This window comes from Lepidochelys olivacea, assembly GCF_965140295.1.
Source record: "Lepidochelys olivacea isolate rLepOli2 genome assembly, chromosome: 9".
NCBI lineage: Eukaryota > Metazoa > Chordata > Testudines > Cheloniidae > Lepidochelys > Lepidochelys olivacea.
In genome coordinates, this window is record NC_140419.1 from 33069509 (window position 1) to 33096896 (window position 27388).

The window sequence follows — 27388 nt, forward strand, 5'->3', positions numbered from 1 at the left end:
TTAAAATACATTAGGCCATGGTGTTTTAAATTTTGTTTTTCATTTATAAACACAATACCATGAAAGTCTGAGTATAACTGCATCACATCATCTTCTGTAGCACAAACTCTTCATAGTGAATGTATTCTGAACCTATATATCTGGCCGTTATGTCATCCAGAGTGATTCAGAATTAAATACAGTATTGTACATTTAAGACAGTTCAGTGGCTAGTTACTTGTAACTCCTATTAAAACGGTTTTGATTGGACCTACTGTTTTCTTCAGTGTATGTATTACAACCGTTTACTGTTGCAGAACTATTTTGGATCAGACTTTTATTCTCCCTCATGCTATGTTTACACTATTGCAAATAGCTTTTCTGTTGCAGTGTATTTTTTGCATATACTGTACTAATATATGAAAGTTATTTGGATGAAGAAATGTCATCTTCATTTTTTGAACCTGCCCAAATCTGGAGTTTCCTTTGCATTCCACACTTCTATATATTTTTCTCCAATATATTTGTCAGTGCTCTTTTCTTGTTTTTGACAACTGTCACTCAAAGTATAATTTTTGGAGTCATACTCTGTATACTATTCACTTCATTCCCATCTGAGTCAATGAAATCTTGACTTTCCAAAGGTTTAGAGCTTTCATTACACAAATACTCTTTTCTATCCTGTTGACTTGGGCTTTTGAATAGATGTTTCTTCTGGTGCATTCCAAGAGCAGCTGCTGTCTTGCAAATTTTGGGGCACTGAAGACAAGCATATCCTTTTCCATTGTGTTCATGTACATGTCTTTGCTCATGATTTCTTTTGGTAGAAAGATATAAAAAACTCTGTAAGCAGAATTGACAATGGTAGCGTTTTTCTCCAGTATGTATTCTTTCATGTATTTTGAGAGTTTCATTTAAAGTGAATGCCTTACTACAATATTGACAGACAAAATCCTTGACACCCAAGTGAATGCGTTCATGTTTCTGTAGGTTTCCTGGAACTGAAAAACACTTACCACAGGTTTTACAAGTATACGGCTTTTCCCCAGTATGACATCTCATATGCATTTTTAGTGTGGATGGGCTCTGGAACTGCTTTTGGCATAATTCACAAATATAAGGCTTTGAAGTAGGTACATGCCAATGTATAGGTTCTTGGATTTCTTCAGTGGAAGATTTCTCTATCTCACAGAGCTCACAATGAAGATTAGGCATTTCCGTGTTTCCTTCTTTATTAATGCCCTTTTCTTCAGGAATGTTTCTAAGTGCATACTCTCTATTGCACGTATTTTGACTTTCACTACTGGAGTTCTTGTTCCCATGATTCTTCCTCCATTTGACTTTTCTCATTTTTCTTAGCTGTTTAGATTTCTTTTTTGGTTTGTAATTATAATAAGGTCTCCAGGGTTTGTCATTGGAATCCTGATCACTTACATCATCGCACATTTCAGTCAGTTCCATACATTCTGATCTGCAAAGCCTAGCTGGGCTTCTTTCTTTTCTCTCTGTTTCAGTCTCCTGAGGCTGATTGTCCTGTTCAGAGTCACATTTAGACCTTCTTTCTCTTTTATAAAACAGTTTGGATCCTAAAATATGTCTTTTTACGATAGCCTCATTCCCAATTTTTACTGTTATTTGACAAAGAGGAGCAACGTTACTATCAGTAGATGTTCCAGGTAAGGCAGGCTTTGCAATGTAGGTTTCAGTTTTACTTGATTCTTGAAAAGTATCTGTAGCCTTGTTAGATGAACCTCCAGATCCTGTAATATTCTGTAACTCCTCGAGTGTTTCTCCTCTATTGTACAGAAGTGTTTTCTTTTTTTCTTTAATAGTTTTTGCTTTAGTAATACCTTTGCCATAATTATCTGACCCATGTTTACAGTCATCTTTTATGGACTGACTGGCTGTATTATTGGAGGATATTGTCTTACTGCTTCCCACAGAAGTGACTGCATTACTGTGCATTATTACTGATGAAACTCTACTACTGTGCATTATAACCGAAGGTGCTGAGCTGCTATAGTTAATAACAGAGGCTGAATTTTCACTCACATTACTGAAAGGCAGAATGGAGGAATCACATTCCTGAGAACCAGAACTAAGTTCATTTGCAGCTGTGGGCACTGATTTTTCTGCAGTAAAAAAGTCACTTTGTAGGTTAGAATTTAACATTCCTACTGCCCAAGGTGAAACATTCTGAATATTCATAGACAATGTTGCATCATTGCATGAAGATGTATTCAAGGAAATAGTGGTATTGTTTGTTAATATATTATTTTGAAAATTCAGCGACGGTAGTTCAGAGTTGAGAGAATTCTGAATAATGCAGGTACTAGAAGTTGCTTCATTAACTTGGTTGTTTGCTTGTACATTTTCATACGAAGAATTCTGGTAGGACTTATAAGGTAGCCTTCTGCATTTCATAGGTAAAAGCCTATAAAGTTTGTAAGGATACATGCTAGGCTTTAAGCCTCCATTAGCTGTTTTTTTATTTACTGCAAGTCGATGGTCAATTGCATGGAAAGATTTCTGATGATTTTTTAGTATATAGTAGGTCATGAAAGTCTCAAGGCAGAAAATGCACTGATAACGCCTTTCTCCTGTGTGCCAGATTTCATGTCTGGTACGATATTCAGCTAATGCAAATACTTTGTTGCAGTAATGGCAAGGATAAGTTCTTCTCCATGAATGCACATTTGCATGTCTTCGAAGGCTGGACAATGTTACATAGCTACGTTTGCAAACAATGCATGTATATAATATCTGCCCATCAACAACTTTAACCAAATGATCTGTTTCTGGCAAGGTGCAGTTTGCACTGGAGTAATCAGTAATATTGTTTTCAGACATCAGAGGCTCTGTGCTTCCATGTGAGCTTCCATTTCTTTCATCAGTAGTAGTATAGTTATCTAAAAATTTTTGTTCATTTCCACTCTGAACAGATATGCTGCCTGAACTCCTGCAGACTTGTTCATGATTCTCCAGTCTGTTAAGATTTGCAAATTGTTTGCTGCAGTATTTGCATATTAAAGGTTCCCGATGATTTGTGTGAAGCTGAAGATGAGTACTGAGTAAAGCTCTGTCATCAAATAATCTGGTACAACAGTTACATCTGTAAACAGGTGGAATAACTGTTCCTATGGATCCAGGGATGTTAGCAGATTTATTTTCCTCTTCTGTGGAAAAAAGTAAGTCTCCTGCCTTATCATGAGGAAGAGGAATAATCGCTTGATCTGTAACTGCTCCTTGTTGAACCTCTTTATTGGTTACTTTGGGGGCTGATATTTTTGCTATAGCCAGACCAGTACACTGGGGTTTAAAGGCCATCTTTGGTGTACCACATGCTTGTTTTATTGGTTGAAGTAGTGATGTTGTCTGGAGAGTTTCATAATTGTCTTCACTCATTTTATTCCGGGGGCTGCTGTCATGTTCTAAAAAAGGAGTTCCTTGAAAAGCATCACCTCCAGAAGAAACTGCATAGGAGTGTTCAGCTAACGTACTGGCTGGCTCAGCATCTTTTCCAACATCATCCCTATCAAGGCCAACATTGGTTACTTTACTGGTCTCAGATACCTTTTTAAAACTCGCTCTCAAGTCAAGTGGAGAAAACAAATTGTTATTATTTTCATTTTCAAAAATTGAAAATGCATTTGTGATTCTTGGCCCGTTTGTGATAGCTGAATCTTCATGTCTTTTTTCATTTTTTTCTTCTTTGACCACCCCTTTTTCAGTAATACAAAATGCAAATGGACAAGGGGAATTTGAAAAATTAATGTCTGTAAGATCTTCCAGAAATGATATTCCCAGTTTTTTCCCTGCAGCTGCAAGGTCTGTTACAGTCTCCTGTCTCTTAACAACTACTGTGGAACTGTAGATATAATTAAGTATTTCAGTAAACACTTCAGCCTTAAGATCATCTAACTCCAGGACATGTCCGGAAATACAGATCGTATGACTCCAAAAAATATTTTTGAAATAAAGGCTTGAAGCTGCTAGTACATTACTGTGGGCTTTAAATTTGGTATCTTCCACAATTATAGTGACATCACATAAAATACCCCGGATGCGCTGTTCATTTAAAATGGAGAGTACCGTGTCACTATGAAAGTCATCCTTGAGATCCTTTGAATGGGACATGACTGTCATCTACAAAAAAAAAAAAAAAAGTTAATAGTTAAATTTGCTTTTAAAAGCTATTACAAAAAAAATCAGCTCTGTAACTGGGGATATTTTTCAGGTTTGTTTTGTTTTTAATTCAGGTTAAAAGGGACGGTGAAGTCATGCAATAGCATTTTCAGGTAAAAAACTTGAGTTTGATCCTGCAAACAATACTGATGATAATAGGGTGAGTTGTCAGGGAAGTAACTACAATTCCTACTAGTAAATGTTTGTAGGGTGAGGCCCTGCATTTCAGAATTAATTTTAAAGGGTCCCCTCTACCCCCCACTCAATTTTCATAGAAAAGTTGATTCATTCTGTAGAAATGGGTAAATTATCCAAGGAGCTAAAGAAAATAACATTCATTTGTAACTCAAATGCATTTACATACATCATAAGTTATATATTCAAAGTATGTTCTGTCATAATATTTCATTCAAGGTCTACACAAATCTTTAAATAACTTTTACAGATTTGGGATGGAGGAGCTCTGGCAGCTCCGCAGTAGCAGTGACAGGAGAACAAGCATCTCTCTTGTTCATTAATTACCAGATCAGTGCTTTATATTTGCAATCTGGCTGATATCCAGCATTTAAAATCAAAGCCTCCAGCCTTCCAAATGGCCAGTAGTGCAAGTGATGAAGTTTAGCCTGAATGAACAAAGAAACTGAACTCAACCCTAGAGATGGTCCCTCCAAGGTCAGGGTTGAGACGTATTGATATGGCAGTATGAGGAAACTTGAACTGCTGCTGCCCCTATTGTATCTGTTCCATGGATAACAGAGGACTTAGAGCTCCAGGACTGTGTTTGGCAGATAATCACATTTAATAATTGATCTCATTAATAAAAAATTATAGAAAAATTAGAGGTTCCAAAAATTAAAATGCTCCAATGACAAAATACTGTTTTAAAAACCAAAAGATAAAACACATAAATCATGACTTTAACATCAATATATGTTCTTTTATATAAGAATTATTTTATATAATTCATTTAAATTAGTTGTTGGGCTTTATTAGATAGAACTTTATTAATAATGACTGGAAGTTTCATTGTGAATTACTGAATTTTGTGAATTAAAAATACAGTAATAATAAAAACCAGGATAATGATAAAAAAATGTATTTTGTTTCTTTTGTCATTTTGGTTTTATTTGTAATAGCAGTTCACAGTATCCTAATAACTATGCTTGACTTTTTTTTTAATTATACCAAATAATGAGAGCTCATTGCAATACTCTACTGTTTAATGTTTGCTGAGTGATATTAAGATGCCTCCATTTTATTTTATTGAGGATTATAAAGAGTTCAGACTAGCAAGGCATAGTATAAAGTATATTGTATAAAGTTTCTTCATCAGTTTAAACCACAATGGATCCGAAGGAGAATGACTGAATATGGACACTTTTATGGTTTGTATTCAGGGTAAAATTATACCACTATGTGGTGGGTGAGCCAGTACAGTTTTCTGTGCTAAATGTAAGCTTTCTGTTTAAAAAATTTAAGCCACTAGCCCTATGGTCACAAAGATTATCTCCAAAATGTGAATCAAATATATATCAATAGAGTGAGTCTTCTGGAATCTATGGCCAGCCTAAAACAAAAGTTCTGAAAGAGGTGGGAATTACTCCATTCCTCTCACTGCAGCATTAGCTCTGAACTATAATGATAATTTAAAAAAGGCAACTTTAATTACTTCACTGCTAATCAAAGCAGATAAGAAAGACAATCCATATTATGACGATATGCACAATATATTGAGAGAGACATTTTATTTAGGTATCATAAGTGGAGCTTGAGAATAAAATCACTTATTTTTACAATCTGGCTCAGGGCTCCTGTTTGTAATAGGGAAGTTTTAGCTATTGATGCACAAAAGTTGTGCACAGAACACAAGAAATTCAAAGTTATGGTTCACATAGCAAATCATATATGTAATGTATCAGAGTTACAGAAATGAATTCAGTAGTATATACTGTGAGATAAAATACTACATATGCATATAAGCAGGGTATTGAGCAACAGTGCCCTAAGAAAGTCAAATTGATTGTTGCTGGTCCAAATCCTCAGCTGGTGAAAAATGGAAGTCAACGGAGAGATGCCCACTTGCACAAGCTGAGAATCTAGATCGCATTGTCATGCATATACATTTTAAATGATGTTGCATTATGTAGTTTTTTCATTATATTTGCATAGGTTATAATAAGAGATATTAAACATTAATTCACTTTAATTAGAATACTGACCTGAAATTTGTATTAGTTTAAGACCACTATCTCTTTTGGCCCACTATCCGAAAATCCAGATGTAATTAGTTTCTAGTACATGAGACTATCTTCTACATAAAGAATACTGATAAAAATATGTTCCTTTAGGCAAGCAGCCATTATCCCAGAGTTACTATACTAACAATTATTTTTTCATAGACAATGTCTGACATTACATCAGACTTGCTCATGTGATATGGTATTAGAAACACAAGCATCAGATGTCAAAAACAGATCTCACAAAAGAAGCAATTGAGTTATTTCCTGTGTAAGAAAAAAAATACTGTCAACTCTACCTCTCAGCAACCAAGGTAAGAGAAGCTTGCCAGTATTTTTTTTTTAAACATTCTTTGTAATAACATAGTTAGTGTTAGTTTGAAAGGACAGATCATCTGACACACTGTTGCTAAACTAAGTACAGCAGATAGCTATTTCTACACTAAAATTAATTTATATACAAAGTCCATAATAAGTGAACTGAAATGTTCGTAATAGAAAGATTGGCTGATTCTTCAGCCAGTTACTTCAGCATACCATCTTTAGGGGAAAATACTCATGATTTAGACTTGTACCTGCATGCACGCAGATAATTTGTAGTCTCTGAATCATGGCTGTTGCACTCTGCTTGGTACAATACCTCTTTGCATAGCTTCTTTGGAGAAAGCAGAAGTTATGATTTGTTATTTGGGCATTAATCTTTATGTTCACCATCAGGTATATTTCTCACTGAAAAACTACATGAAAAAACTCCAATATGGAGCAAACTGTTTTTCACATATAATACTTTTTGCTTCCCTTTGTCTTGGCTAGTACAATCCCGAAATAGTTTGCTTGCATAGTCGCTGACTCCGTGGGTGCTCTGGGGCTGGAGCACTCACGGGAAAAAAAACAGTGTGTGCTCAGCACCCACTGGCAGCCCTGCGGGTAAGTTCCTTCCCTTCTCCTCAGCCCCCCCCCCCCACACCTACAGGCCCTGCCAATCAGCTCCTCCACCTCCCTCCCAGCACCTCTCGCGGATCAGCAGTGTTCAGGAGGCACTGGGGGGGGGGGGAGAGGAGCAGGGGCAGGAAGAAGCGAGGGGGAGGAGATGGAACAGGGCAGGGGTGGGATCTTGGAGGAAGAAGTGGGGGCAGGGCCTGGGGCAGACCAAAGGGTTGATCACAACTCCGCGTGTCCCCCCACCCGCCCCAGGAACTATGGAAGTCAGTGCATCTATTTGCCTGTACACAAGTATTGATCTCCACTGCCTTGCACCCTGCACAGTCATCTACAGCTGTGCAAAGTGAGTGTTAAATGCTACCCTAACAGAATTCTTCACTCACTTTACACTGGTGGTAGCATTCTACACCCACTTTGTAAAAGGTGTAAATGAGAATACAAGGTGCAAGGGAGTAATCAATCAGGCCTATAGTTTCCAAGGGATCCACACTAAGGTTGTGAAAGCAAATAATCAAGAACTCTTGATGGGTTACAAAGTTACACACTCTCTATAGGAACTCCTCATGTTGGAAGCCAATTTGAAGTATTACTGTTTGAGCGTCTGCTCTCCTTCATTATAGGGCTATAGACAGAACTTGTAATTTTGATTATAGAGTGTGGCCCAAATCATATATAAACTCCATAGTCATGGCAGGTTTCTTGGCTACATTGGTCAAAAGTCTGACCCAAAGGGATTAGTTCAAATTTTTTATGGGCCCATGTCCTTGAGAATGTAACAGGAACATAGAACTGGAAGGAACCTCCTAAGTCATTAAGTCCAGTTCCCTGCTATCACAGGCAACCTCCTCAGACAATCCCTATCATAACTGATCATAATTCTGAGGTTCTACTGTATTTTAAAAATAGAACTTGAACACATCAGGAATGGAGGCTATTCATAACTCTGAAATGATCATAGCTCTGAACAGAATGTTACGGTTGTTCTTTCAAAAGTTTACAATGAACATTGACTTAATACAGCTTTGAAACTTTCCTATGCAGAAGAAAAATGCTGTTTTCAACCATCTGAATTTAAATGAAACAAACAAAGAAAACAGTTTATTTACTTTGTCAAATTTTTTAAACTTTCCCTTTACTTTTTTAGTAGTTTATATTTCAAATAGCACTGTACTGTATTTGCCTCCCACCCCTCACCCCTCTCTGCTGTTGCCTGGTGTACTTCCGGTTCCAAATTAGGTGTGTGGTAGACCAGTCAGTTCGTAACTCTGGTGTTTGTAACTCTGAGGTTCTATTGGAGTTAGGTTGTTCACCCCCACTATTCCTATTGGGAGCCTATTCCAGAATCTCATTCTTCTGCTCATTAAAAACTTTCTTCTAGTTTCCAGCCTAAATTTATACATGGCCAGTTTATACCCATTTGTTGGGCCAAGACTGTCCTTTAGATTAAATAGCTCTTCTCCATCCCTGGTGTTTATCCACTTGATGTATTTATAGAGCAATATCCGTTCTCAGTCAAGCTCTCTAGTGTCCTCTCAAAAAATAGGCTCTTCATTCTCTGATCATCCTGGTAGCCCTTTTCAGCACCTGTTCCAGTTTGAGTTAATTTTTCTTGAACATGAGCGACTGGAACTGTGCACAGTATTCCAAATGAGGTCTGATCAATGCCTTCTAAAATGGCATTAGTACTTCCCTATCTCTACTAGAAATATCCTGCCTGATACAACTAAGATTGCATTTGACTTTCTTACAGCTGCATTACATTGTTGGCTCATAGTCATCCTGTGATTGACGAATACACCCAGCTCTCCCTCCTCTCTCATTTCCAACATATAAACTCCAGTTTATAACAGAAATTTTTATTAGTTCCTCAGTGCAAGACATTGCACTTTGTACTCTTAAATACAATCCCGTTTCTATTATTCCAGCCAAACCTGAATGTACTGTGGCCACAATGTACGAGGTCACAATGCCATTCACTCAGTTTTGGCCCTACAGCCCTCCCAACATGCCAGAGGTCAAGTGATCCAAATCTGAGTGGGCAGTGCGGCAGCCAGTGCTGCTCCTTCTCAACTGCCAGTGGTACACACTGAGTGTAATGTGTGTATGGTGGCAGGTGCCACTGCATGTGGGAAGTTACTACCCTATCCTCTACAGAGGAGTAAAGCTGTTGACACGGTTTCATAAAAATTTCTCACACATCAAGGACCTTAAGCACAAAGTTCAATAAGACAAAAATTACTGGGTTGCCAATTCTGGCAGCAAATGAAGATTAGTCCAGGCTGATCCTTCAACCATGGAAACGGTGACCATCGCTATAAATAATCTCAATATTAAAGATAAATAAAAAGACTGAAAATTGTGAAATGTAAGTACAAATCTGACTAATCATACTTCAAGGAGGCATAGATAATTATATAATAACATACAACACCACAGGCACCTTATGAGTGTGTGTGTTTGAAGATGTGGACGGGTTGTAAAGTGAAAAAACTACTGGTGACCCGTCATCATTTTGAACATTGATGTATGGGCTGAGGGAAAGCAGACAGGTGCAGGGGAGCACATGGTTTGGATAGAGACATCCCTCAGGGAAAGCTCTATTAACAGGTATTCTCTATATCCTAATAAAGAAGAGAGGATACAAGTTGATAAAGTACAAGTAGGAACTGAAGAGAAATGGTCAAAAGAAAAAGAGTCCCATTCAATTACATCACATGAAGGCATACAACTAAAAAGTGACACATTTTATAAGTACTTGTATACAAATGCTAGAAGTCTAAATACTAAAATGGGTGAACTTGAGTGCCAGATATTAAAATGTGGATATTGATATAATAGGTATCACAGAAACTTGGTGGAATGATGATAATCCATGGAACATGGTAATACCAGGATACAAAATATATAGGAATGACAGAGTAGGTTGTTCTGGTGAGGGAGTGGCACTATATGCAAAAGAAAGCATAGAGTCAAATATAGTAAAGATCATAAATAAATCAAACTATACCATAGAATCTCTATGGAGAGAAATTCTATGATGGAATAATAATAGTATTTCACATGAGCATTTCACAGTCACCATCCTGGTTAGGAATATACTACCAACTACTGACCAGGATGGTGACTGTGAAATGCTCAGGGAGATTAGAGAGGCGATAATAGAAAACTCAACAATAATAGGGATTTCAACTATCCCCATTTTGACTGTGTACATATCATCTCAGGATGGGATGCTCAGATAAAGTTTCTAGACACCATTAATGATTGCTTCTTGGAGCAGCTAGTCCTGGAACCTACAAGATGAGAGGCAATTCTTGATTTAGTCTTAAGTGGAGCACAGGATCTGGTCCAAGAGGAGAATATATCTAAACTGCTCAGTAATAGTGACCATAATGATATTAAATTTAATATTCTTGTAGGAGGGAAAATATCAAAGAAGCCCACCATAGTAGCATTTAATTTCAGAAAACAGAATAACACAAATATGAGGAAGCTAGTTAAAAAACAAAAATTAAAAGTTAGTCACAAGAGCAAAATGCCTGCAAGCTGCATAGAAACTTAAAAACACTGTAATAGAGGCTCAAATTAAATGTATACGCCAAATTAAAAAAATGTAGTAAGAGAGCAAAAAAAAAAAAGCCACCATAGCGAAGCAACAGAGTGAAAAAAGTGGTTAGAGGCAAAAAGGCATTTTTTAAAAACTGGAAGTCAAATTATACTGAGGAAAATAAAAAGGCCCATAAACTCTGGCAAGTCAAGTATAGAAGTATAATTAGGCAGACCAGAAAAAGAATTTGAAGCGCAATTAGTAAAAGACAAACAAAAACCACAGCAAAAATTTTTAAGCACATCAGAAGCAGGAAGCTTGCCCAAAAAACCAGTGAGGTTACTGGGCAATTGAGGTGTTAAAGGAACACTTGAAGAAGACCAGACTACTGTAGAGAAGCTAAATGTATTCTTTTCATTGGTCTGCACTACAGAGGAGGTAAGGGAGAGTCCCACATTTGAACCATTCCTTTTTGGTGACAAACCTGAGGAAGTATCCCAGATTGAGATGCCAGTAGAGGAGATTTTGGAATAAATTGATAAACAGTAATAAATCACCAGGACCAGATGGTATTCACCCATGAGTTCTGAAGGAACTCAAATATGAAAATGCAAAAGTACTAACTGTGGAATGTAATCTACCACTTAAATCAGCTTCCATACCGGATGACTGGAGAATAGCTAATGTGACACCAATTTTTAAAAAAGGCTTCAGAGGCGATCCTGGGATTACAGGCCAGTAAATTTAATTTCAACATCAGGCAAGTTGGTTGAAACTACAGTAAAGAACAGAATTACCAGATACATAAATACATATTTGTTGGGGAAGGGCCAACACGACTTTTCAGCTTGGAAAACGTGTCTAAGGGGGGATATAATAAAGGTCCATAAAATCATGAATGGTATAGAGGAAGCGAATAAGGAAGAGTTATTTAGCCCTTCGCATAACACAAGAACCAGGGATCACCCAATGAAATTAATAGGCAGCAAGATTAAAACAAACAAAAGGAAGTATTACTTTACACAACACACTGTCAACCTGTGGAACTCATTGCCTGGAGATGTTGTGAAGGCCAAAAGTATAACTGGGTTCAAAAAAGAATTAGATAAGTTCATGGAGGACAAGTCCATCAATGGCTATTAGCCAAGATGATCAGGAATGCAACCCCATGCTCTGGATGTTCTAAGCCTTTAATTGCCAGAAGCTGGGAGTGGATGACAAGATCACTAGATAATTGCCCTGTTCTGTTCATTCCCTCTGAAGCATCTGGTATTAGCTACTGTTAGAAGACAGGACACTGGGATAGATGGATCATTGGTCTCACCTAGTGTGGCCATTATGTTCTCATGCAAGCAGATCAAAGGGTGTCTGCCAGGCCGGCCAATGGCAGATAAAAATGCATACCAAAACATGATTTAATGAATTAGTTCATCTCTCCTTCTGTTAAACTTTCGGAAACCACTGCCAGGTAAGTGCCAGATGTTCAAATACTCTTTGTTGTGTTTCACTGAAGATCTTGTAACCCATGTCTGAAGCCTGGAGTAGAAGCAGGGTGGGAATCAGTGAATAAAACAGAGAACTTACAGTTGTCTACCACTATGCAAAATAAGAAATGACAACATTCTTGACAAAATGGTCAGAACTATTCTTTTTTCATTTTCTTACTACATTTCTACCTTTCCTTATTAAAAGCAAAACTTTGAAAGAGGTGCTGGTATCTCCTGTTACTTATCAGCTCCAGACTGTAAAAGCGTATTTATGGTATTTATCTTTACACTTTATGTTCACCCCCTTTTTTAGGAGGGTATGCACAATTTTGTAAATGCTTATTCAATTTTTTTTTAAGAATGCCTCATATGAACTACAGCATTTTATATCTCAACTCTTGCTCACCTTGGCTCATTAAAAGAAACAAAGGTGGCGATTCAGCCATCTCCCTTTGTTGTTTATTGCCTAATGGACTATAGTCAACACAGTTATATATTATTTCTACAATTCCACTTACATTTCCTGTTTTAGATTCTTGCTTGTTGTGCGTGCCACTGTAAACATAGGATACTACTTCCCTTTTATAGCCTCATTTATAGGCTCTTAATCATATTTCTCAGTCATGTCTTTTCTGGAATGTTTTTTCCTACATTTTAATTCAGACAGGAGTGCCATAATAGGAGAACTTAAATATAAAAGTATTATGTTAACACAGTCAGATCTCTCAGGTCTAGGAGTGTAAACAGCTTCTCACTCCCTGTTAAATTGTGGGGATTCCACTTTCTTCGTTTGGTGGTTCATCACTTCCAATTCACCCTTCACTTCTTGTTGTGAAGTTTCAATGTAAAATTTTCCCATTCAGGTGGGAAGAATCACTAAATCCCATCATCAGTGTCCCCGAGGCAACCTTAGTAAAAGAGGGGTACAACTGACACTTTCTCATACAGAGTAAGGATATGTCTACCACAATAAAACACCTGCAGCTGGCTTGGGGCAGCTGACTTAGGCCCAGGCTGCAGGGCTATAAAATTGGAGTGCAGATGTTAAGCTTTGGGCTGGAGCCTGAGCTCTGGGACTCTCCCGCCTTGCAAGCCTGAATGTCTACACTGCAAGTTTATAGCCCCACAGCCCCAGCCTGAGTCAGCTGACACACGCCAGCTGCGGGTGTTTTATTTCAGTGTAGACATACCCTTACCGTCTCACCAAAAGGCAAAGTCTTGTCAGTGTGTCCTAGATAGCAGCAGAAAGTACGAGTGCCACCTCAGTGGGCCTGCTCAAAAGTCTAAAGTGTAAAAACGTTTTAAAAATATATTTTCCAATGCAAGCAATATTTCTGGTACCAAGAGATTAAAATATGTCTTTGCTGAAACTCTAGAATTACTTTAATTGTAAAGTTTTCAAAATTCTTCCCATAAAGGTTCACATGCTAAACTGATTCTGATGACTCTAGTAGTTTCCCTCTCTGTGTGTTGCCCACAAGGTGGAGCTGGATTCACACAAAGGAAGCACACTATTCTTTTGTGTTACAACTAGTGAAATAATGGAGTATACAATTTCAAGAATGATCTGAATAAACTATGCCTGCCAGATTGAATGAAGTTATGTATCCTTGTTTATGTAAGAGTGCAATAAAACTAACCTCTCATCTTTGGTGTAGTTACTTCCAATGAATCTGTTTGTTACACTTGAAATGGAGCCTCTCAATCCAACAGAATGTTTGACAGCATTCCAATTATCTAGATCAGTGGTTTTCAACCTGTGATCCGCAGACCTCTGGAGGTCCACGAAAAATTGTTGTTACCACAGAACAGTGATTTTCAACCTGTGGACTGCTGGGGATCAGCAGACTATGTCTAAGATTTCCAAAGCAATCCACAACGCCGTTCAACATTTTTTAGGAGTCCGCAAATGAAAAATGGTTGAAAACCACTGATCTAGATGATAACTTGAGGATGCTTCCTATTTAGGGGATTATAACTATATCCTGGGCTAAATCAAGGCTGTGGCTGAAGGCTGTGCTGTTTATTAGCCTAGAATATGATTATTACTGGTGTTAACAGAAATCACCCTCACGTTATTATACTGAACTGTCAAATAGTCCACTATATTTTAGAGATAGTGAGATTAATTATTCTTTAAATGGAAGAAAAGCAGAAACATTTTGGTCACTGGATGAAATGCTAAACTTTGGTGGCCATATTTGTTGTTGGCATAAGGGTGATAGATTTGCTAGTGCCCTAGAACCCTGAGTGCAGGGATTTCCATACTGTATGGGCAGTGACAACTACCATGCAGCAGCGAGTCAGTAGCAGCATGACAGCCATTGTGCTCTGACTGGCTGAGATTTCGGAATAATCCCTGATAATCAGATTGCTCTGTGGATAGTCAGATGCAGGTCGATCTCATATTAGCTTCTTGTACTCTTCTTTTCTCCTACTTATTAGTGTACTCCTTGAATATATTTATGTTAGCCCAAATCCTTTGAACTAAGTATACACACCATCCTATTGTGTTCAGAACATTAAACAGGGTGTTGCAAGTGCGTTCCACAAGGTTGGGGAGCAAAGGAATCCCCACCCCTCTGGTATGGTCATTAATGCACCCTCAGGTTGCATTAGGCCCTCTCCATGTTGTGCCCCTTCCATGCATAAAGGGTTGGCCAGTTTAGCTACCTCTTCTCTCCGTCCAAGCCTCCCTTTGTGCTGGCAGCAGGGAGCAGCACAACATGCAAATACTGCTGCATCCAGAATCCTTTCCACAAAGGAGGTGCCAGATTGGTCCCTAAAATGCTCATGTCCTAGCTAAATGTAGCTCTCATCTTCACACAGGCCCCAAGCCCATCTTCCTTTCCTAGTTGGAACACACTGGTTATCTTAGTTTTAAGCATATCCAGAATAACATCCATAAAAATGTAATTAGGCTATTTTTCTTAGCTGTAATTCTATTCCCTATTCTTGGTCTCATCAGATTACTTACTGCCTCAGAAAAGAGTGCATTGCTACTACTAGCGCTATGAAAGGCAGACAAGTGTCTGCCTCAATGAAGAAAGGATAGAAAGTCATATAATTTTAAAAGAACAGGAGGACTTGTGGCACCTTAGAGACTAGCAAATTTATTAGAGCATAAGCTTTCGTGGGCTACAGCCCACTTCATCGGATGCATAGAATGGAACATATAGTAAGAAGATATATATATTTACATACAGAGAAGGTGGAAGTTGCCATACAAACTGTAAGAGGCTAATTAATTAAGATGCGCTATTATCAGCAGGAGAAAAGAACTTTTGTAGCGATAATCAAGATGGCCCATTTAGACAGTTGACAAGAAGGTGTGAGGATACTTAACTTAGGGAAATAGATTCAATATGTGTAACAACCCAGGCACTCCTAGTCTCTATTCAAACCCAAGTTAATGGTATCTAGTTTGCATATTAATTCAAGCTCAGCAGTTTCTCGTTGGAGTCTGTTTTTGAAGCTTTTCTGTTGCAAAATTGCAACCCTTAAATCTTTTACTGAGTGGCCAGAGAGGTTGAAGTGTTCTCCTACCAGTTTTTGAATGTTATGATTCCTGATGTCAGATTTGTGTCCATTAATTCTTTTGCGTAGAGACTGTCTGGTTTGGCCAATGTAGATGGCAGAGGGGCATTGCTGGCACATGATGGCATATATCACATTGGTACTCCTGTTCTTTTTGCAGATACAGACTAACACAGCGGCTACTCTGAAACCTCATATAATTTAGTTTGGCTATGTTCTTTCAGCTCCAGGATAAAGTAATGGTTATCTTCTTCCTGTACAAGGTATAATGCTCTTTAGTCTGAAATAATCCACATTTACTGACCTGCAATGCAGAGATCTTTCTGAGAAACCTGTTTTCCCAGGCACTCTGGATTGTAAGGCCTGGGGAGAATGGAGCTTTGCGTCAGAATGGAGGGTTGTTTATTCTGTTCTTCTGAATGAATGTTTTGCTTTAGCTACTGCATTGGGCTGACTGGACAGTATGTAGTTATTTTGTATAATGTGATGAACAAGATCCTATTGGACAGATGCTTTTTGTTTCAAAATCTCAACAAATGTAATTTGTTAGTGAAGGCTGCTAGCAGGAAATGATTTATTTTATATACACATTTTTAAAAAACATAAATAAGGTCATCATCTTCATCCTCCAGAGGCTAGTAGCTTCAGTTTTTGGACTGCTTGGGCTATGACTGTTATTTGACCAACATTCAGATCTGTGGTCTGTTGTATCAATTCCCTTCCAGCATGTGGAATATTATCAGAGCCATCTGCATGGCAACCACTGCTTAATGTCCATCTGACTAGCTCAATTTCTTTGTATCTCATGGTCCTGTGCTCTTTTTACAGAATACTGTCTTGTGGCTATGTATTTAAAATACATACATATATATATATATATATAATAATAATAATAAACATGTTTTTTATGGGATGTCCTTCCTGACATCCCTCAATTTTCACTTGCTTCACAAGACCAATCTTAAAAGTTCAATGTTGCAGCCAAGAAACAATGAACAAACTCCCTGTGGAGCACATCAGTTTCATCCTTTGATCACCCAGAGAGATTCCAGTGTAGAAGTTCTCTGTTCACTGAAGCAAGGCACTTCCTCCAAACAAGGAAGGACTCACTCAAACCAAAGGGCTGCTTCCTTCCCCTTAGTAATTAGCTATTTTACCACAAACTGAGCGTCTGCTGTCAGAAACATATGGTAACAAATGCTGGAGCAAAGGTTGAATTAGGTGAAAAAAAAATGTTGTGTCCCTTAAAACCAAGAGCATGCTCCCAACCTTTCTCTGCCTTCTCTTATTTTTTCAACCTGCAACAATGAGAAATGGGGTTTCTTAACTTCTTATATCCTTCCACCAATTCAAGCCTCATGCAGGACAACCATCATCTAAAAATATATATATATCAGCTCATCTTTTGATCAGGTATAAATGAGCCAAGTTTTCAAAAGCCACCAGCACATTTACACCCAGTATTTTGCTGACACAGTTATTTGCACAGGCAAAGGCTTTTCTTTCCATCACATTTGAGAAGGGAAATTGTGCAGCTTTCATTTAACTGTGCAATTTGTGTATGTAGGCTGGGATTTTCAGAGAAACCTAAGGGAGTTAGGTACCAAATTCTCATTGAATTTTAATGGAATTGAGGTGCCTAACATCCTCAATTTGCTTTGATAATCCCAGTCAATTTCAAGTTATATGCATAAATATTCACATGCCCCAATTTGATGGCAGAAGTGTTTATAACTTCTTGACAATTTGATTCCCCTGAGAGTCTAATATTCCTATATGCCTACAGCTAACATAATTGAGAGTTGGACAAAAGCATATTTTTTTAAAAAAACTGATAGTTTATTTTTTAGAGCAATTTTAGCTCAACCAACTTCAAAGTCTTCTTTCAACAGATGCCAGTGCTCTGCCTTAAGTACCTGAAGTTGCTGATTTCAATACGTAAACTCAAGATCTCATGATCTTTCGTCCTTTTTTGTTTTTAAAATACATTTCAAATGAACAAGAAGCCAACACAGGACTATCTTTTCAATGGGGCTTCAACTAAGCTTTTGAATTCTCATGAGCAATTTGCATGCATAATCATTTACAGGCAGAGATAAAAGAGGCTCCAGTCCTGCAATCATATCTGCATGGATGGACCCTTGAGTCTGCACTGAACCCTATTAACTTCAGTGGGGAGCTGCACAACCAGAAAGGTCTGACCCTGTGCAAATGATGTCAGGATGTGAGCCACAATCTGCATACATAGATTGTATTTGTACATATGAACTGAGGAGTTAGAGGTTCAACCAGTATAGTGTGCACCAATTCTATTATTTGGTCATAGAAAGTATTTTGCGTACAACACTGTGCGAACAAATTTAGTATCTTTTTGACATATAGGCCCATGGTATTTTAGAAGTAGATTACTTTTAAATGGTATAACTACACTGTAAAAAATAGTTTTCAAATTTACATTATATATGTTATAAGGAGGACACCCCAGTCCCATGCCTGCTAATATTGAGAAATAGTGGTACATTTTGGATGCTTTCTTATGCATCTGAGATCTGAGAATCTCGCATCTGAGGTCTGAGAATCTCACATCTGGAAATTATGCCATGTGTTACTTTAAGACTATTTTAAACTGCATAGGCTTAAAGGTTCCAAAACTTTCCAATACAGTCAAGTAGTTTCAATCTTAAAGCAGAGTGGGAAACAATATATAAGCTCAATATACACAGAATGCAGTTCAACTATATGTGGTTATTCACACCTGTACATTCAAAGCGTTTACTAGACAATCACTGCCTTTCATAATGCATAGATTCATGCCCCATAAGTCATGACTCGGGGGAAGGGAGAAACCACACCAGACAACTTTTGTGCCATTGCCCCCAATCCTATGATGGAGTTCAGACTCCACAGATTCTCTACTGCCAGATCCAGAAAAGAGGCATTCCAAAGATGGACCTGAGTGATAGTATACACAGTACAGAACATAACTCCAATGCACTCTATACCTTCCTCTCCAAAATAAGCCACACTCTAAGTAATCTCTGGTTAACTCTCTGGGAACTGTGTATCCACTCCTGAGCTCTCTACAGCAGAGGCCTACATTGTTTTTACCACATTAATGTCCGCACCAGTTCATCCTAAAAAGGCTTAAAGGCCTAACAGGAGACAGTGAAAATATTGCTTTAGGCATTGAACACAGAAGAATTTACCAACTTTTGCTAACATTATTAGAACTAATGTACTGTTCATATAGATAATGTAATACAATTAATTGAGATAGGGCCAAGCCACAATATTTGAAACCAGATCTCAACTCTCTCAATATTTGAGAAAGTTCAGATCAAACGTTTTGATTTCGGCCCTTCAGGAACAAGTAAACAAGAGGCCAGGAATAATTTCTAAATTTAAGTGCAGAATGTGGCTCAAAGATTGGAAGGGTTTGAGTCAATCTTCTATTTATTAGGCAAATGGTGCTCCTATCTCAACTTCTGGTATTACAAAATAACCAAAGACAGCATTCCAGTATTCCAGAACAATTAGACTTTGTCTCTTTATCTGCCTGAAAAAAAAAGTCAAGCAACTTCATTAAATGGATAAATCCACATTCTTCTGCTAAGCAGAAAATTAAAAGATATGCAACCTGCTCTACAGATACTAGAAACACAGCAGACCTTGCATCTTACAGTCTCTGCTGAACAGTTTCAATATTATTTCCATCTTTGCTTTGTTATAATTTTCTTTTTTTTTTTCTGTTCTGGTTTGGCAATGGATCCACCTGCAGGGCTTTAAACAAAAACAGTCATACTGAATTCTGTTACACATTCAACTAGCAGAAGGCAAAATAAAAGTAGTCTAATCTAACCTGTCCTTTTCCAGTTTCAGATTAAACAAATATTCTCTGAATATCTGAGCCAATTTATGTCCGTAATGATCTTTAAAATTACAAATAAGCTGATAATTTTACTCAGACCAAATTTATTTAACATTTTAAAAGATTGCACAAAGTGATACTTATTAATCTGCTATGTTAACATACATAATAAGGATAATTGTCTATTTTGCCTATTGTGATTCTATGTAGTAGTTACATTTCTATTAGTATTTACATTACACACTTTTAAACTATAGCCAGTGAACACAGCCGAAACAAAAAAAAAAGAAAACATTTTCCAACTGATTGTAAAGGTCACTAGCAGTTTCCTTTTCTAAACCAATCGCTATAATATTAGTTTCTCTTTAGAATGGCAGGTACGTGCTATTACTCTCAAGGTAAAATTCAATTCTGCAGAGTAACAGCTCGGGGTCTGCATAGTCAGAACAGACTTGATTAGCCTATTTTAGGCCTGGGCTCTGGGTCAAATTCTGCCCTCAGATACAGAAGTCAATCAGAGTCAGCACCATGGATAGGGTGACCAGACATCCCAATATTAGGGGCTTTGTCTTATATAGGCAACTATTACCCACCCTCTGCCCCACCTGAGTGGGGGAAATTGATGGGCCTGGAGGTGAAACGGGGGACAGTCCCAGCATCAAGGGAGGGAGACACTTGCCAAGGCGCAATGGGTGGCTCCTTCCCTGGGAGTCTCTGGCACCCACTGGGCAACTGGGGAAAGAGGGTGCTGATTGGCCAGCATTCCCCAGCTTCCAGGATTTAGCCCAGCACAGGGGCCACATGGAGCCTCTTTCTGCTCCATTCCAGCAGCCCTCCCAACCCACCTGAACTAGGAATGGGAACCCAACCTGACAAATGCTGTGGGTGTAGCTGTTCACCTGTTTACTGGGTCAGGAAATAATTTTTTCTCCCATGAGCCAAACTGGCAGAGGACCATGGAGTTTTTTGCCTTCCTCGCAGCACCTGCAAGCCACAGTGGGTTAAGCAGGAACGCAGTTACCACTTAACTGAGGTACTGGGGTGGAGTTATTTATTCATCACAACTTCTGGCCAGTTTCCAGTGCAATTAGGAGAATAAAATAAACGGTTCCCAGAAGTAAAAGACCTGAGATTTTGATGATGGGCCCTGGGCTCATGGGATAGGGTGAAACCTTGTGGCCTTTGCAGGCCAAGGACAGACCTTGTTGACCTCACGGGCTGAAGTCCCCACCCTGCTGCACCGTCTTTCCTACTTGTGGGGGGCAGGTGCTAGGAATCAGAGAGAAGCGGGTCCTGGGGAGTAGGCTGAGGATAGTCTACCCCATGTTATGGGTTATATGGTAAAGTGCCCTGTAACCCCATCACCAGTAACAGGTTATATGATAAGGACCCCTGGAACCTCTGCACTGGAATCAATTAAATGCCCAGTAGAGAACAGCAGGGATGACAGATGAGGAGTGCCTCGTCCTTGTTTTAAAATTTATTAAAAGTTGCAGCCTGCCACTTAATTCCATGCATGAGTAGGTCCTCATTTTACCACTGTGTCCACATCAATTCAACATGACTACAAGTGTGATCCTGCAAAAGCACACATATGTATGTGCAAACACACATGCACAAAGTAACACCATTAAAATCAGTGGGACAACTCCCTTGTTTCAAGATTATCTGCATAAAGGTGTGAAGGATCAGGTCCTAAATTAACAAATTCTCAGGATTTTCAAAGATTATTTTGTTTTAAATAAACATGGCTCTGCCCAAAGCATACAGCAGTTATTCTAATTTCACATTGTTCCAACTTCACAAAAAGGTGGCAGGTGGCAAAAGTATATCTGCCATGCAAAATTTAAACTTACATAAAAAATCCAATAACTTATCATAATATATCTCAGTTTTGTATGACATCTACCTTTCATCTCAAATTATAGCCAGTGCATTTTAAAATTTTTTATATAGTGTACAAAGCACTCGCTTTAGCCATTACCAAGATACAGTCATATATAAAAGGCACAATGCATCAACTATTCAATATCACACACAATGCTACAAGTACTTTAGGCTGGTAGGAGATGAACAATACAGAATCCAACTGAAACTGCAAGAGCAGTTTTAGATAAATACAATGTATAAGTTACCCATATTAGAATCTGGCCAGGACATTGGGTTAATTCCTCTACCTTTGCCAAAAGTGCCGTGGGATTTTTTAATCATCACTAGTGATCAGCACCTCTGTTTTATAGATAAGGTCACCCTCTATGAGGAAAAAATCCCTCCCAGAGGACGGGAGATCCAACTGGTAGAGACTTCTGCATGCTCTTGACAAAGTGGTAAAGAGGCTTGCCCCATATCCATGGATCTGAATGTGGTTCATATGGATCTTGGGAGTTTTATAAAGGCTACAGTCATCTGCATGGAGGACCTATGCCTCCGCACTGCTTAAGTGGCAAACCCAAGAAGAGGAACTGAACTACAGACAAGACATCAGTACTATTTTGTCGCCATACTTGCAATTCCCCTAAATATCATCTGGAATTCTGTGCACAGAACAAGAGAAACAGACAATTCTAAATCTATGTCTGTAAGGCCCCGTGTACATTTTCATTGCCAAAGTGTTAACCAAACCATTTTAAAACACTACTCATGCTAGCAGGGTTTCAATGTGGTTTGCCTGTTTAGCATAAAGTAGGCATATGTGTTTTACTACCTGTGTTCTAGATTGAAATGTAGGATCTCATCTAGGGTAGAGGACGGATTTTAAAATAGATATGCTTTTACTTCAATGATGAGACAAGCTACTTTTAAACAGGATTTAGATAACACAGTATGCCAGTGTAGATATGACCCAAGAGACTGGGGACTGCAAAATATTTTCGTTACAACATAGATTTACATTATCAGACAACTCCATGGACTCCCATGGAAGCCAATTTAAAATTGTCCTTGATTTTAAAACCTTTCATGTACCTGCTCCAACATCTCACAGAGCCCTTTTCTTTCTCTTCTCCTCATCCTGTCTCCTCTGTTCTGGCCTCCTTTTCCACACATTCTCACATCACTGTTGGTAAAAGTCCCTTCTCCTAGGCAGCTTCTCCCCTCTGGAACATGCTCCCTTTCTCCCTCTGGTCAGCTGACTCTTCATCTTTTTCCAAATATCATCTAGTTTCTCTCTCCCTCTGCTATTATTTAACACTTAAAACATTTTGGGATAAGGTTTTGTATAAAAGATGCCAACCAAAATCAAGTTGTTTTGTATAATAACTGATAAGTCTTAGGGGCAAGGTTCAGGCCTTGTGAGTCACATGATCTGTACAGCAGTAGTGTTACAACAGTTAAGAATGAAACAGTTAGGTGCCCATCTTCCATTTGCAAATGTACCATTAATCACCTTTGTGAAAACATTAACAAGAACTGCAGACTCTGACCTCTAAGCTTCAAATAATAAAGCTGAGCCCATTATATCTCTATTTTCAGTTTTAGCAGAATCCTTTTTCAATATTTCTGTTTTATCTGGAGAATGGTTTTCAGCCTGTGGTCCGTGGACCCTGGGGGTGCGCAGATTTTGTTTAAGATTTCAAAGGGGGTCCACACATCTATTTGAACATTTTTAGGGGTCTGCAAATGAAAAAGGGTTGAAAATCACTGATATAGACATTCCGTGGCACCCGCATTTTAACTTAAACAGGGTAAGAATAAAAGAAGACTGGGTCTAACTCAGCAGGATAATCTGAAATAGCAATACAGCAATAAGCCTTCTTATATTCATAAGCTCATGCCAAAGATTCTGATGAGCATGAAGATTAAAAACACAACTTTAAGGAATCCTACAGCTATCTGGTATAAGGTCATATGAAAGCTAAAAACAAAACACGGCAGTGCTGGGAGTCAGAAGATGCATATCAGGTAATGCACCAAAGCCAGAGAGAGAGTAAAATGTATGTGGTGTACGTAAGATTTACACATGAAGCCCAATGTGAAAGCATCTGGGCACCTCCCATTTATTAGAAGCATATCATTAAAACCGCACACAGCAATTCATGTAGGATGTGTAAATTCAGAACAGCTTGATAAATTAATAGAATTCCCCTTAATAAGCAAATCATCATGTTCACCACAACAATTGCTGCTCTCAGGCTGACTATGAATTTTCACAGAAGCCAGGGAAGCAGCATTTATTAGTTCAGTAATATCAATTTAAAAAGGATCCACATTCTGACAAAAGAGAATATTTGCAAACGGAGTCAAAACAACCAGACTGAAACATACTGATGTAACCAAGAATTAGATTTTCATTCTTTAAACATTATGGGTATGTTAATTTGAACCACAGAGACAAAATAAAATAATAATAAAAAAAAATTATTTGTACAGTGTCTCCACTGTCCCGCTGAGACATGGTACAATATACTCAAAATATTTTAAAACATAATACACAGATTGCCATTGCTCAGCGTTAGCTCCGTAGCAACTAGAATTTCCTTGAAAATAATACTATGCAAGGAAAAAACCAACAGTGTTAATAACACCACTGAGGAACCAGCTGCACAGTACATTCCAAGGATAAAATGTAAATCAAATTCTTGCAACCAGAGAAAATGAAATTATGGCTATAATAAAAATTCTACTTTAAAATGTCATTTGAAACATACACTGGTAAATCTATCATGTTTTCACCCGAGTTTCTTTAAATGGAATGGGGAAATAATGACTGTACTGCATCAAACTAATCTAGTCAATAAATCAAATGGGTTTGGAATGATTATTCAGCACTGGCCTATCAAAACAGATGATAGAAGTCATCTTCCTGAACAGTAATATTTATTGGGAATGCACTGAACTCATGATCTCTTTAGAAATAAATTAAAATTAGTTATATCGCAGTGAAAACTGTTAATGCTATTTTTATTAACATGAACTGTGAGTAGAACCAAGCTTGCAATATTTTTTCTGTGATTATGGTTCTGTGCTTGAGCCTCTTCCACACAAAATGTACTTAAAGTCAAGGACATGAAAGGAAAATGGCTACCGTGATGCAAAAATATCTTTGCAGTAAGTATTTCTCAAATCATATACCAAGGAGATTCATAAGGAGATACACCAGGCTATAAGCTAAATGACTATAAGCTCAGGCATTGAGCACAATTTAAGACTGCCTAAGCAATTTCCTCTAGCACAGATGGGGTTTGATTTTACAGATACTGTTGAAAATGTTAGACAAGCTGTTTTACCTAAGCAATTATTTACTCAAACTGTGCAGAATCTCTGGGATCCGTACATTACAACAAATCACAAATGAGCTTTGCTGATATCCCAACACCTACGAGTACTTTTCGAGAATGGTTAAACATTGTGTTTTGGTTGGACTTCAGAATGGGTTCCGTTTAGTGAAAAGTCCGCAGCTCTATTGTTACTAAATTCAGTGATTGTGAAAGAAGGTTTAAGGACGTTTTCTATTCTCTACATTTCTCAGCTGTCTTATCGTTTTAGTGATACTTGTACAGTAGTAATAACGAAACTTCTGTTTTATACAAATACTGCACAAACCTTGAACTGCACTTCATACTTTGCTTAAAATAAAAAGGTACTTAGGTACATTTCTGGAAGCAATCAATGAAAAACAGGAAAAAGCAGTTTTCTGATATGCACAGTTTTACAAACATGGCGTCTTTTAAGAAATGATAATCACATGGAAACATAAAATGAGATCAGTTTCTCATTTAGAACCAAAAGTAACTTAACAGCTAAATTTACATTTGCATCATGGCATTAAACAAGAATAACCTTCTTTGCATCTCTACTATTGCACTTTTTAACAGGATTTGGTTGCCAAGGAAACAGGTTCTGGCCCAGTATTAATCTGAAATAAATTTATTTCAGAAGATGGTCTCTGAAGTACAATACTGGTAATTTATTTTTAAAAATTGCTCAAATTCAGGCTTTTGTATCTAGAGCTATTTGGTTTTAATTTCTGAACCACTTTTTTTTTAAATAAACCATACTGCATTGAACTGATGTTCAGTTTAAGCTGACAGGGCCATCTATATCTATCTCTAAAAACCTTATACATTAAAATAAAAAGAAATACTGTAGGTTTTTTTTTCTGGTACCTGATATAGAAAAATATCTGTAACAAAGCAACTTAATCTTTATTTAAGCTTTCACAGAGCACGTTGAAAGACCGCTTTCTATGGTAAAATTTAAATATTTTTTATTTTTCTTACCCACCTTAACTTTTACTTTTGCATTTTAACTACGAATTCAATAATTTTCAAAATAGATTTTAAAATGTAACTGAATTAATAGGCTTTTCAAAAATTCTTTTGTTGCATAAACGTTGCCACGCCCTTATTACATATGATTATTTTAACAGACATGATTGCTTCACTTTCACAATAGATTCTTTTATCAGGTGAAAACAATCGTCATGCCAATATGTGAAGCCATACAGTTTAGTATTAGGTTGTTGTTTTTTTAATTAACTGTTCAATACATTTTTACACTGAAAGCTACATTTTAAAACTCACTTTATCTCTTTGCAGCACTGAATGAGAAATCTACAAAACATGCAAATCTCAACCTACCTGTGTGTACCTCCTAATGCAGTGTTAACATGGCAATATACCCAGCCATTTTTATGTAAAGCGATGGAGATCAACTGAATTCTCGGTCTTCTTGATAAATTTTTAGAAGCAGTTGTCAAAAATCAGATGGGAAGCAGCTTGAATAGACTGTGATCATGAAAACTGAATTTATCAATAGGTAAAGCAGGAGTGGGGGGAAAAAAAAAAAAAAGATGTCCACATCCAAGGTTTTCTGAAACTGCAACACAATGTTGTCTCTCCCCACACCCTGAGAGGGTTCAAAGAGTAAAGCTGACCACTGCAAAGGCCACTTGTCACATTTGCTGAAAATCAGCCTATTGATATCACTGCTGAAAATATAAACTCCACACCCAAAGCCCATTGCACAACGTGGACTGCGTAAGAGTTAAAAATAGATTTGACGTGCCTCCTACCTGCATTATAAATATGTATGTTTCAAGTGCTTTAATTTGATATTCACATTAATTAACAATACAACATACATTATTTAAACTACAGTAAATGCAAGAAGAAAAAGGGTGACAGCATTTGGAAGCAGAATTTGCTTTTTTTTTTTTTTTAAGGGCTAATACTGTATTTTGAATGTGATGACAAGCTAACAGCTCGCTACACTGCAAATGAAAGAGAATTCCAAAGGTGATGCTTAAATATCTAAGCCTGTAATGAAGCACAAACAAGTCTTCACTACCGCATGATATGGTACACAGAGCATTTACGTACTCACATTTGAAATAATAGGCATGGTATTATGAATTCTATACACAGCATCCACACAGCACAAGCAACGTTAATCCTGCCTGCCATTTTAGGCTTGTAGGAGTAAGATACATACTGCAGCACGGCTCTGGTAAGGGTGGAGGCAAGGGACAGCTCACCTTAAATGCAGTATCTGATTAAGGTTGTAAGTGACACTGCACATCAGCTACAGTCTTGGTTCAACTGCGTGGGAGGGAACAAAGAAAAATGTCATCAACTGGTGATGCAAGATGAGCTCCAGTCACTAAACA

The 27388-nt window shown here is 37.8% G+C and overlaps 1 protein-coding gene across 2 annotated transcripts; it reads right to left on the minus strand.

The window, feature by feature from the left end:
* Positions 1–27322, minus strand: ZBTB38 (zinc finger and BTB domain containing 38). 2 transcript variants are annotated; one of them, XM_084639693.1, is made up of 2 exons: positions 27257–27322; positions 1–4125 (listed from the first exon to the last, which is right to left on the minus strand). In XM_084639693.1, exon 2 carries the CDS (start codon positions 4123–4125, stop codon positions 541–543), a length of 3585 nt encoding a protein of 1194 aa, XP_084495819.1. In that variant the 5' UTR covers positions 27257–27322; the 3' UTR covers positions 1–540. The 2 variants fall into 2 exon arrangements, with proteins under 2 accessions (XP_084495819.1, XP_084495818.1); XM_084639692.1 differs by lacking the exon at positions 27257–27322 and adding an exon at positions 26361–26437.
* Positions 27323–27388: the final 66 nt, after the last annotated feature.

What these genes read in the sequence shown, in the direction of transcription:
- ZBTB38 (XM_084639693.1), bottom strand. Translation starts at nt 4,125, where the DNA reads ATGACAGTCATGTCCCATTCAAAGGATCTCAAGGATGACTTTCATAGT.